Below are 12554 nucleotides of genomic sequence, written 5' to 3' on the forward strand. Positions count from 1 at the left end.
AGCACTAGTGGGAAAGACCCATGTTGGCTACTACATAAAAGGGCCACTGTTGAGGTGAGACAGCCCAATATGAGTGACTCCCATTCTGCTTCCACTGGGATATTTTCATGGTGGCGTTTTGCACAATGGTGCTTAAAAGGCAGCCCTGCGAGTGTTCATCTGCCCCCCCCCCAACCGTCATGAGAAACATGACATTTTCTACATGGAAAATTTGTCAGAGCAGCTATCTCTGGGGCTTACTTCCATGCTTAGGATCAGGCAGTAAGGACCTTACAGCTGTTTTGCCCCATTCTGCACTTCAAGGAAATGCACTGCCCTATTGAACCAGATGAAGCAATTTATCACAGCAGTTCTGCTTGTTACAATAACAGATATTCAGCAGTGTAAAGGATATAACAGTTAACCTAAAATTGCATCATTGAAGGGCCTTGAGATGTATCATCAAACGAGTGGAGCTGAGAACAAAGTGTAAGGAATATCTGGAATCACACAGCTTTAATTCATGTCTGTTTGTTCAACTTATAAAAATTATGTACTTAAGGACATTAACATAAAGGCCAAACAGTAATTTTCTATTTATTCAAAAAATTTAAACATACAGAAGCAAGCCCCCAATTATTAATGCATCATTATGCATAGATTGTTGTTTCACCCCATAGTGCTAGCTACTTTTTATTTTTAATCCAATAATATGTGTTTAAGCCACAACCCACCAGGAACATCTCCTGCACAAGTGCTAAGTTTCCAGTGGTATGTGCCCTTCAGCGCCATGGGTTCTGAATCCGTCCTCTGAGCATTGTAACTGCTCCTATCAGGTTATTCACCTGCTGCCAGATGAAATTGCACTCCACCCCCTTCTCTCTCCCTCTCAAAAATGTCACATCTTTAATAGTCAATTAAAAGTGCATTAAATGTAGAATGGTTTAAATTCATAAAGGTTTTTAAAAGTCAGTGAAAGTACCACCCTGTGAATTAGATTTTTGCATTGTAGATTATAAAGTATATTTTATTAAGATTTTGATATTGCAAGCTTTTAGTCCTTTTTCTGTTTTGTTCTGTGCAACAAAATGGTTACACGCTGCGATGCAATATTATTCTTGAAATACCGGCTGCAGTAAATTAAAACTATTTTACATTTTAACGTATGAATACAATGTTCTTGCTGTATATCTTCATTCAATCATTGCCACAAAAATCATTACACTCAAATCAACACAATTTACCAGTTTGACATTTTGAAGTTAAGCTTATCTTATTTTGCAGGAGACAGGTGCCTGTTTCATTCTAAGTACAATGTACTCCTGATACCTTCCTTGTTTTTATTTAAATTTCATTTAAATGATTTCTAAGCAATAATCAATGGTTTCATAAACAGGTGATTAAAGTAAAGGATTTATTATAATCTGCTTACAGTTGTTTGCAAAGAGACATATATTTTGCATAAAGATATAAATTGTTTTAAAACTAATTTAGTGTTTTAATTATGACATTTCTGTTAATTATGAATTGTACCAAACCAAGATTAAATGCAAGAAGGTACAAAAATAAGAGCAAACAGACAACAATGTGAATTGGGACAAACATCTAACAGTAGATTTTTCAGTAATATGGCTTTAATATTTTAATCAAAGTTACTTAGCAATAGAAAAAATTTCAGTAACTTTGTTAATAATAATAGTATTTAAAAAAAAAAAAAAAAAAAAAGAGGCAGCAGCATGCTGCATTAACCACAAACCTGGATAATTTGAAATGCCAATTTCAGTCTTAAAAAAAAATAAAAGGGAGATTTGTGTCCACTTCTTTACTATAAACAACCTGTCTGCATGCTGTGCATTTTTATCACTTCAGAAGTATGAATTTCATATTGCTGTGCAGATCAAAGGAGTCGGTTTATGAATTAGATTTCCAAAACTGCAAATGATATATGCATGTGTAATTTTATGTTTTGATCCTTTCCTTATCCTTATTCGGATTTCCTGTTGACAAGAAATGTGCTTTAAAAAGAAAAATAGTATGTTTGCATCTTGTTTTTTACATGCAAAAGAACTTTCAGTTTTCTGAATCTGACATATGTTTGATTGTTGAGAACATTGGTTTGAGATCCAGTGAATGCCACAATGAGTTCATGAGTCCAAGGAGGCTTTAGGCTTGTATTTCTTGAAGGGGCCACCTGGAAAATCATTTCTGAACCTGAGGGTTCTTTCAAATGTAGTTTGTGACAGGACTCTGGGGCCTGCCATTCCATCAAAGAAAATAAAGAAATCCTGCTGGGTACACCCAAGTCTTGGGCATGCAAAAAGCAACTCTTTGGATCTCAGCCTTGATTATTTATTAAGACTTTGGCTCACATATTGTGCAGTGTTTCTCAGGCGTTTTGTGCACAATGTGTGCTTCTGTATTTCCCAAATGCAAGTTGCACTAGAGCACACTTGCACCAATGCTGAAATCGGACAAAAGCGTAACATGATCACATGGCCACTGGAAATAATGGCTGTGCATTCGTGCAACTCCCTCGTACACTTTCGGCATTTGCGCGTGTACTCTAGCGCAACTTGCGTTAGACACAGCAGTACCCACAGAGTGCAAAATGCTTGAGAATCCTGCACAGTATGTAAGCTTTTGTTTTTAGGTTTCTCAAACTAAGCAAACAAAAACACCTTAGCCTAGACACAGGTTTAGAGAAATATAACTCTTGACAATTATTCTTTTTACATTTGTATTTAATATCAATGGTCATAGGAAAAGTTTCTAAATTATGTTCCAATATTTATATTATTTATAAACTGTATAATAATGATAATCATCGCAAGAAATATAAATCTGTATCATCTCAGCCCATAAAATGGTTGGGGGTGGACCCAGATCAGCAGAATTGAAACGTTTATTTTTAGCTGAATTTTAGGGCTGACTTGCAAAAGTGTTAAAACATTAATATCATTTAATAGCTAATTGAGGCAGGAATCCTAAACAGTTACATAGAAGTAAATTGTTCTGAAATCAATGGGACATAATTTTAAAAAAACCAACAGTTTAGGATCTAGGTGTTAAACTATCCAAATTTGCCATTAGCATCTATTTCTCCCATAAACAAATCTGGCTGGCTAGACATTGTGTTGAATTTTTCCTCTCAGAATAGAATGTTATTTTCATATTAAGAGTTAAAACCTTATTTTTTGTATTTATTTACATTCCAAATTAAAAAGGGGTACTTTTTAAAGTACCCCTTTTACAAATACTTGTAGTTTATTTCTTTGGCCACAATCTAGCATAGAGAGTTAAGTGCCCATACAGTCCCATGAAAATCAGTGGGGCTAAATTTGCTGAACTGTGGCCTCTGAGTAAATAGGCAGGCAGAAACATCATTTCATCCTGGAACTGACAAGTCTTTGAGGAGACTTTGGGCACAATTAGCCACCAGGATGTCATCCCGTGCAGCAAGCCCCACTGAAATGAACCACCATATATTTGCACAGCTCCAATAACTTCACTCGGGCATCTGTAGCACAACTTCTCAGTAGTTTGTGTCCTTTGGAGTTTATCTTGGTACATGAAACGTGTCTAAAGCTGCAGACGCAGCTGTACATGAAGCAGAACTCAGTGTGCTCAAGGCATGTAAAAGCAGCAAATACTGAGGAAGAGGGAGGCACATGGATGAAAATGTACAGAAAGGAGGAGGAGAAATCCAACTGAAAATGTTTATGGGTGGTTATTTACAGCAGACACTGTCAGATGGTAAATTAGATATGATGCTAAAAAGGCACAGCTTTCCCTTTCTTAAATACACTGTAAACGGTTCATTATGCATGCAGAACAATTCACTTTACAAAAAAAAATTACTTTGTGTTTAGACAAAAAGAGTAATTAAATAGTCTCCAGCAAAATAGAATTATTCCAAAAATACTTTCCCATTCATCCTATATCCATTAGAGATTTTTCAGTTTCATTTACAAAAGTTCCGTATACCATTTTTTGTCAGGTCCTTCAATTTTATACATACAGCAATGTACAGTACAGCAAAAGACTGCAAAATATTATTGGTAAAGCCAGCACAATAGATACTATAAATTGAAACCGAGGCATTTGTTTTAACATCTTATCCTTTCAAGTTAAATAATAAATGAACACTTAACACAGTGTAGATCATCTATGATGGATAAAATGGGATAACAAATGCCACCAGTGAAGATACCAAGATTATTCCACACCAAATGCTCCATTATTTATTTTACACATCCAGGGTGTGTGTGTGTGTGTGTGTGTGTGTGTGTGTGTGTGTGTGTGTGTGTTAATGCCCCATATTGACTTTGTTTTATGTGCAAACAAATGGTAAGCTTTAAAAAGTTCATATTAGTCCTTGAACCCTTAAAACAAGCAAACAATACCAGAAACTACATGGCATAGTTAAAATGTTCATTTCTTAAAATATCAAAATCAAAGAGTTATTTGACTAGATATGGCTTTTCATCCGGAGGAACAGGAACACACTTTTCTAAATGTTGGGGTATTGGGGGTGGGATGATGGATCTTAAACATCTTGACGACTTTGTCTCGCCAAGTTCACATAAGTTGCTTTCCAGCCTCCAAACCCTTTCTATGGATTTTAAACTATTCAGAGATTGCTGAACAATTTTGTATAGCATATTTTAAATGTGGTTTCTTGGGTCCTTCATGGGTGTGGAATAGCACAGGGAAACTTAAGGCAAAGTTTTTTTTTCCATTAAGACATTTTCTGTCACTTCCTGTGGAAGTAGAGGGGCTTGGCATTCCCAGATTCCACCTTCGGCAACTGGTCACTGATGATTTCTACCAGCATTGCTGGAAACTCCACTTTCAGAGCTTGAGACTCTCGGAAGGTGTAGAAACAGAATTCCAACAAATCGCTAACAAGCTGAAATTGAATAGGGGAAAAGGTCAGGATATGTGTTCATTAAAGTGGATATAGAAATATATTGTAATAGAAAAAATAAACGGTATAACAAACAGTCAGTAGGACAGGTAATGGGTGAGTCCCAGAAAGCAACCTTTTTCCCAGCGTTGATGGTGAATGTCACCAGTTCAAAGAAAGTTAATTGTGCTTAAGCCCCACTAAAATCAATGGGATTTAACCACGACTCCCTCTGCAATGTGGCATATGAATCTGGTTGCGTAAGATCAGGGAGTGGGAATAAGTGGAACCTTCAAAGTGGAACCTTAGCAGCATCCAAAATGTGCTTCTTCCAGCTTCCCAGTTTATAAGGTAAATAATATCATGCACCAGTCTCCAAATGTTGCTGAACTACAGCTCCCATCAACCCCAGCCACAATAAATTGTACCTGAGGCTGATGGGAGCTGTAGTTCAGCAACATCAGGAGGCTCCCAGTTTGGGAACCACTGCAATACATTGGTTTGTTTGTTTGTTCAATTTCTATACTGCCCTTCCAAAAATGGCTCAGGGCGATTTACACAGAGAAATAATAAATAAATAAGATGGATCCCTGTCCCCAAAGGGCTCACAATCTAAAATATACACCTGGTCAGCATATACATAAAATATACATCTGGTCAGCAGCACCTTTTATACTTACTTCTGCCTGTAAATATTCTAGGTGTCCAGCAAGTTCTGCTTCATTGTCCCAAAGTATATTATTTACTATTTGCTAGTAATTACTATTTTTATTGCTTTATATTGTACCTGAGAATCTATCTATGTGGTCACTAACAGTCAACACCGACTTGATGGCACTCAATCAATCAATCAATCAATATTGTACCTATTTTATTAATGTTGTAAGCCTCCCCAAGCAGTAGGGTACTGGAGGGGCATGGTATAGATATTTTAAATAAATAATCACAACACTTCAATAATGCCACTGAAGGAAAACTTTGGATGGTTTAATATATATCATGATAAAGGCTGACGCAGTGTGCAGCATACCGGAGACAGTGTGAACCACATTGGGGCTGCTGAGGACTCGTGAGGAAGCCCCGATGCTGTTGAGACTGAACAGTTGTGCAAGCAGTGCTACTGCAATTATTCCCACTGCGACCAATGGCTTGTGGAAACCACTCATTTTCAACAGCACTGGGGCTGCCTTACAATTGCACAGCAGTCCTTTTATGGCTCCACACTATCACCGGTGCACTGTGCATGATGCCATTCGCTATTATTTAGGTGAACTTGGCTCATTGAACTACAAACATGGTATCTATAAAAGTCATTTTCTTTATTCTCATTCACCCTTCACTATTGGCAAAAGTTGCCTCTGTAAATAGCTTATTCTGCTTGTTTTTCTTTGCTCATAAATCAGATCAAGACAACTTTAGAGGTTTTAAGAAAAAGTGTATGTAGCTTTCCTAACTGATTCCATTCATGCTGTAATATTGTGGAAGTACATTCCCATTGGTTTACTGTCACCTACATTGCTGCTGTAATGACAAAATTCAGGAAAAGTAGTATTTGCTTTTCCAGTCTGTTAAGAATCATTCAGAGCTCCTCCTATCATTAGAGCCCCTTGATAAGATCCCCCCTCCTTCCAGTAAATGTCACATTAGCAGGAGCTGGAACGTGGGAAATGGATCACCACAATAGATTAGAGAGAGATGGCAGCATTCCTGCAAGTGAAGATAAGAACATGGCAATTCCTCTTATACATTATTCAATACTTTTATTTTCCTGAAAATATTCTAAGGCTTCAGTTTAAAAGAACAGTGGCTGAAATCCAAATTAATGCAGCACTGGTGCTATGGGATGAGGGTTCCCCTTCCCTCTGAAGCTCACTATGCCACCTTAAAATATGTCCCTGATGATCGTAAGACCCTCCCCTCTAGTGCCAGTGCATTAGTCTGGATGTCAAAGAGTGGCCCATGTGTTGTGCAGTCATCTGCTGCTGTAAGGCAGCTGTGTCCTGTCAAGCCCTCAGGGACATATTTCTGGACAGCAAAGAGTAGGGGTGAGCACATACTGATTTTTGCAGTTCGGTTTGTATTTGGACCTATTTCAAACCGAACTGCTGGTCCACAAACTGGTTTGGTCAAACCAACCGGCCAGTCTGTTTCATTCCATTGAACTGGCTTGAATTGGTTTGACCCAGTTTGACAGTCCGAGGGGCTATGTTTGCTTGAAAAGGGGAATCCTCACCAGATTCCTTTTTACAAAGTAAAGTAAAGTGCCTTTAAAAGGCTTCTAAGGGTGGCCAGGGGGCCGTGAGAGGGCACCTTTAAAAGTAGCTTTTAAACCCGGCAGTGGTGGTGGCTCCGGCACTCCCCTGAGCAGCCTGCCTGCATGGTGGTGGTGCAGTTCTGATCTCCACGGATGCACGGAGTCCATTTGCATGACCTCCATGCATGGTCATTTGTGTAGTCACACAAATGGCCTCCACGCATCCGCAGAGGCCAAAACCATGCCGCTGTGTGGGCGGACTGCTCGGGGGAGCGCTTAGGTTTCCAGGAGCCATCTCTTCCACCAGATCAGTAAGCAGCTACTTTTAAAGGTGCCCTTTCACCACTCCCTTGGGTGCCCTTAGGCCTTTTAAAGGCAGGATTCCCCTTTCCTTATAAAAGAAATATAGAAACATAGCCCCTCAGACCGTCGGACTAGTCCGGTTCAATCGTGGACCAAACCACATCTCCTGGAGTCTGGGATGGTTCATGATCGAACTGAACTGGCCTGGATCATGCACACCCCTAGCCCAGTGAGCACTAATGGAGGCGGGGGAATTGGCAGAAATAGTTACACCCTTGATTGTGCCCTGATACTCAAGAAGACATCAGCTAAGCTTGGAGCAGCCTTGCTTATGGCAGCAGATGCCTATGCAACATGTGGGCCAGTAAGCTTATTTGAAGCTAACCCCTTAAGACAACTCTAGAGTTTAAGAATAACACTTAAGATCAAGACAATGTAAGGACACTGGCCAGGTACTACTACGCTGACTTTATTTTTTCCTATATGCTTGCATTTGAGGTAGAAAGAATGAAATACTTTACTAGCGAGGAGGTAGAAGGATTGAAGTTGGAGAGAGAGAGAATGAAGCATGATGGACACACCCAATGTGGAACGATTTATAACAATATGAGGCGACACCAGGGAGGAAAATAAAAGAGGAAAGCAGCCCTGTGTTTATGAGTAGAGAGGTAATGTTAGCTATGTTTAAAATAAAAGAACGGAATTATTAAAAGGTAGAAGCGAAAGAGGGAAGGTCGGAAGCTTGATGTTCAGCTAATCACTGAAGAATGGGTTTGCTGGGTTTATTTTTCCAATATGTATGTACAAAACTGTATTGAGCTTAAAATAACCTTTGGAAGAGGTTGGTTCTCAGAATGAAAGGTTTATAATTGAAACCCTTTATCTTATTAAAGAAGTGACACATCACTAACCATCTACAGTGTTGTCCTGAGAATGCAGAGTAAGATAATTAGGGCTGAAAGACCAAGGGAAAGGACAGAGAAATGGAGGTGGCATGTGAGTAAAGACAATCTGTGAGACGATAGAACATATTTACTAGCAGACAAAAGGGAAGATCCTAATCTGAACCCAACTTTTGAAACTTGGTTACTTCTCAGTGGATTTTTCTGGAATTTGCCCTCCTCTGGGCCAAATGACATACTGATAAGAAAAACATTTTTCATTTATAATGAATAGACTGTTCAGACCTCACACTGATAGAATGCTAAGGCCCTACCTTAAGTATAGTGGTGTTCTAGCAGGCCTGTAATTACCCACTTTATTTGCATTATCTAATAATAGCAACATTAGTTTAGGTTAAGTCCAAAGCCCACCTTGTCAACTCTCACGGGTGAAATTGTATTGATTCTGAACTTGTACATTGCTTGTACCTTAAATAGGCAAGAAATGCAACTCTGAAATTATAAAGAAAGCCAACCACTGCGGGGCACATTTTCCTTTTAACTGAAAAATACTGTGCCTCCTCACAATATCTTGAACATCTTTTTTTTTCCTCCTTTAACCGCACCCCCCCCACAAAACACCCCTCCATGATTCGTGTTTCCCATTAATACAAGTCTGTGATGTATCATACTGGTCCTCAGCATGTTTTCCTTTCCTCAAAAAAGTCATGAATGTTAACAAAAATGGAAGGAAAATTATAAAAGAGGTGCAATTGCCACACACTTTCTCCAAACAAAAATAGAGTGCATAACCACCAAGTGTCCCTGCCACAGAACCTTTGGAGGCAGAAAAAGGATATCTGCTGGCATGACCCAGAGTGCATAACCAGGAAATTATTTGGATGCCTATCCATAATTGCATTTTCATGTATACAGCTGGTACACAATTCTTTGAAATTTGCAATTCTTAAATTATTTTAAGCATCTCTGAAACAGAAATGAAAATCTTTCCCCTGGTTAATGTAGTACAGTTCTTTCTAAAGAGCGGGATGCAAACTCACCATTATCTAGGTTGTGCAATGCTGTGAAAGATTATCAACAGAAAACATGGCAATAACACTGAAAGTTAAAGAGTTGCACACTGTATAGTAAGAAGTGCTTTTCATTAGGTGCATTTTCAGGATGTTGTTTCTTTTTCTTTTCTTTTCGCCTCAAAACGAATTTTTCTTTTTGTATCCCGCCCACCCCCACCGCAGAAACTGAATAGATTTAATTTCTGCTTTGCTTGACATTTCTCGGCATGATAAGCCTGATTCTCAGTAGCTCCTCCTCCTCCTCTTGGATAAAGTCTTTGAACACTGGCAAAGAGAGTACACAGGAGTAATATTGCAGAGAAGAAATGAGAGCTTCTAGGAAGGATAAATATGAGACGTCTAAAGCGGGTTCTGTGCTCTAGAACAGGGATGCTCAATGTTGGGCCCCCAGATGGCGGCCCCAGCTGGGGCTCCTATTGCCTGCTAGGGATGTGCACAAATCTGTTCAAAGGCGGGGGAGGTCCCACTTTAAGGGCGGGGGAGGGTGCACTTACCCCTCCCTCCACTTTCCCCCCACCAGTGCCCGGTATTTCTCAAGTCCTACGGTGCGGCAGCGTACTTCCCTGCTGCCCCGTTTGCTCTTTGGCCAGAAGTGGTGGACGCGCGCCAGCTACTTCTGGCCATTTCAGGCCGAAGAGCAAACAGGGTGGCAGGGAAGTACGCTGCCACACCGTAGGACTTGGGAGATACCGGGTGCCGGCAGGGGGGAAGTGGAGGGAGGGGTAAGTGCACCCTCCCCTGCCCTTAAAGTGTGACCGCCCCCCCATGCCGCCGCCATTGAGCCACCCAGTATGGTTCTGTGCACATCCCTATTGCCTGCTATAGAAGAGCAATGCTCAATTAGTGCAGAAGGAACTTTCACTTTTCCATTCAAAAAGACAAAAGGTGGAATATAAAAGCAAAACAGTTCTATATAAGCAAATGGTTTAGATGTGCCACAGACTGTTAACTGATGGCTATGTTCCTTTATCCAGGCTTATTTTACCAAATCTAGAGGCAGAGACACAAAATGTGGCTGGACCTACACACTACCACAGAGAATAAAGAGAACCCTATTAATGCATGGCAAGCTATAAGGGCAAGCAAGAAAAATGAGAAGGTGTTGCCAACCCATATGTGATTTCTCATAAGGTGTATTATACTGGCAGCTGAGCAAATGCTTCAAGCTATTTCCTGCAGAACTGTCCCAGGATTACTCATAAATGTTTTTAGGATTATGCCCAACTAATGTCTGAAATCACAGGACAATCAACAACATCCAGGAAATTAAAAATGTGCATCTAACACTAGAGCGCATATTGACAGTACAAGGACATGAGTTTTCTGAGATTTCCTGATCCATGTGGTTTGTTAAACAGAATCTGTGTTATTTTAAACCCTGTGATGGGTCAGAAACAAAGGCTGCTGATGACCTTTTAAAAATCAGACTATATTGTTTGTGGAACAGATTATCAAGATATGCATTTAATCTTATCATCCATATCAAATATATGTGAATTTAAAGATCAAAGTCTAAGCACATGTAAGATGAGTTCCCACCTTATGCTAGCTGCTACCTACAGCTCACAACCAGCTAAATAAATAGGATACCCCTTTGCATCCTAAGAGTCTCAAATCAGAGAATATAATGCCATCTGCAGGTATGGAAAGCAGACAATAGTAGGTATAATTAATAATTGTAATCTTGAGTAAAGTAATGGGGGGAAATTGACATGATCAAAGCAGAGCTGAGTACTCTTCATTCTCCTTGGTTAAATGAGATATGTTTTAAGAACGAGTTAATTTCCCTATTTAATTTAGTGACTGACAAACAGAGCAAGGATGCAGCAAAAGAGCAGCCTAACAACTTTCCAACTAACTGCACTGCAGGCCTACTCAACTTAGCCGCCCCCCCCACCACACACACCAGTTGTTTTTGGACTACAACTCCCATAATCCCCAGACACAGTGGGGATTATGGGAACAGTAGGCCAACACCTGAAAGAGGCTGAAGTTGAGCAGCCGTGCTGCACTGTTACAGTGGGGAAGCAGCAATTTTTTGTGCAGCCCTCGTGGACATATTTTCAGGTGGCACAAAGGGCTTCCTGGGGAAGGGAAGGGCATCCAAAACTGCTGCTTCCCCACTCCACTGGTGCAGTTAGTTGAAAGCTGCTCTCTTGTTGTACTGGTGCATCATTGCTCTGTATGTCAACCAATCACACTGAAAGTGATCCATTTTAGCTGAATTAGAATGTTGTCAAATATGTAACTGGCCCTGTCCACCCCCAACACAGTACCTCCAGTGACTGTTGCTGGTGTCTATCTTATGTTTCTTTTTAGATTGTGAGCCCTTTGGGGACAGGAAGCCATCTTATTTATTTATCATTTCTCTGTGTGTAAACCACCCTGAGCCATTTTTGGAAGGGCGGTATAGAAATTGAATAATAATAATTATTATTATTATTAATATTTGTTTATAGATAGTACTATATAAAATTCTCTACTACTTTCTTATTATGCACAAATTCAGCAAAGAACGATTCCTTCCATGTTCTGAAGTGCTGGTTTGTTGTTGTTTTGAATTTTGTGCTGTACAACACTTCCTTCCTAGTAATCAAGGTGGGCAATTACTGAAAACGCAAGAAAGATATGACACTGAACTTCCCTCAAATAGTACTGAGCAACATTCAATTTGAGAGTGATGTCTAAGCACCTCTGTCATCCATGATACAAGTTTAAAGTTATGCTGTTGAGTCAGTGTCAACCCCTGACGACCACAGAGCCCTATGGCTGTCCTTGGTAGAATACAGGAGCGGTTTGCCATTGCCATCTCCCGAGCAGTATGAGATGATGCCTCTCAGCATCTTCCTATATCGCTGCTGCCTGATATGGGTGTTCCCATAGTCTGGGAAACATACCAGCGGGGATTCGAACCAGCAACCTCTTGCTCCCTAGGCAAGTTGCTTCCCTACTGCGCCATTAGGTGGCCGCATGATACAAGTTAGCCATCACTAAAATAATGCCTATTAATTTAAACAGTACTTAGTCATGACAACTTTACTCTAACTGTTGTCCATTGTCAGCAATCCAGCTAACTTGGACTGTACAAACATTTTCTCCTTAGCATGTTGTAATAAATTGTTATAAGCATCTGACCT

At 39.9% G+C, this 12554-nt stretch overlaps 1 protein-coding gene across 6 annotated transcripts in view; it reads right to left on the reverse strand.

Moving 5' to 3' along the window:
- Positions 1-551: 551 nt before the first annotated feature.
- The window catches only part of NR3C2 (nuclear receptor subfamily 3 group C member 2), a 226391-nt gene continuing 214388 nt past the window's right edge, over positions 552-12554 (reverse strand). For all 6 annotated transcript variants that reach the window (XM_053254830.1, XM_053254829.1, XM_053254832.1 and 3 more), the window contains one exon: positions 552-4888. In XM_053254830.1, coding sequence (XP_053110805.1) covers positions 4733-4888 — 156 coding nt within the window. In that variant the 3' untranslated portion in view covers positions 552-4732. The remainder of the gene's footprint in view (positions 4889-12554) is intronic.

This window comes from Hemicordylus capensis, chromosome 5 (assembly GCF_027244095.1).
Source record: "Hemicordylus capensis ecotype Gifberg chromosome 5, rHemCap1.1.pri, whole genome shotgun sequence".
Taxonomy (NCBI): Eukaryota; Metazoa; Chordata; class Lepidosauria; order Squamata; family Cordylidae; genus Hemicordylus; species Hemicordylus capensis.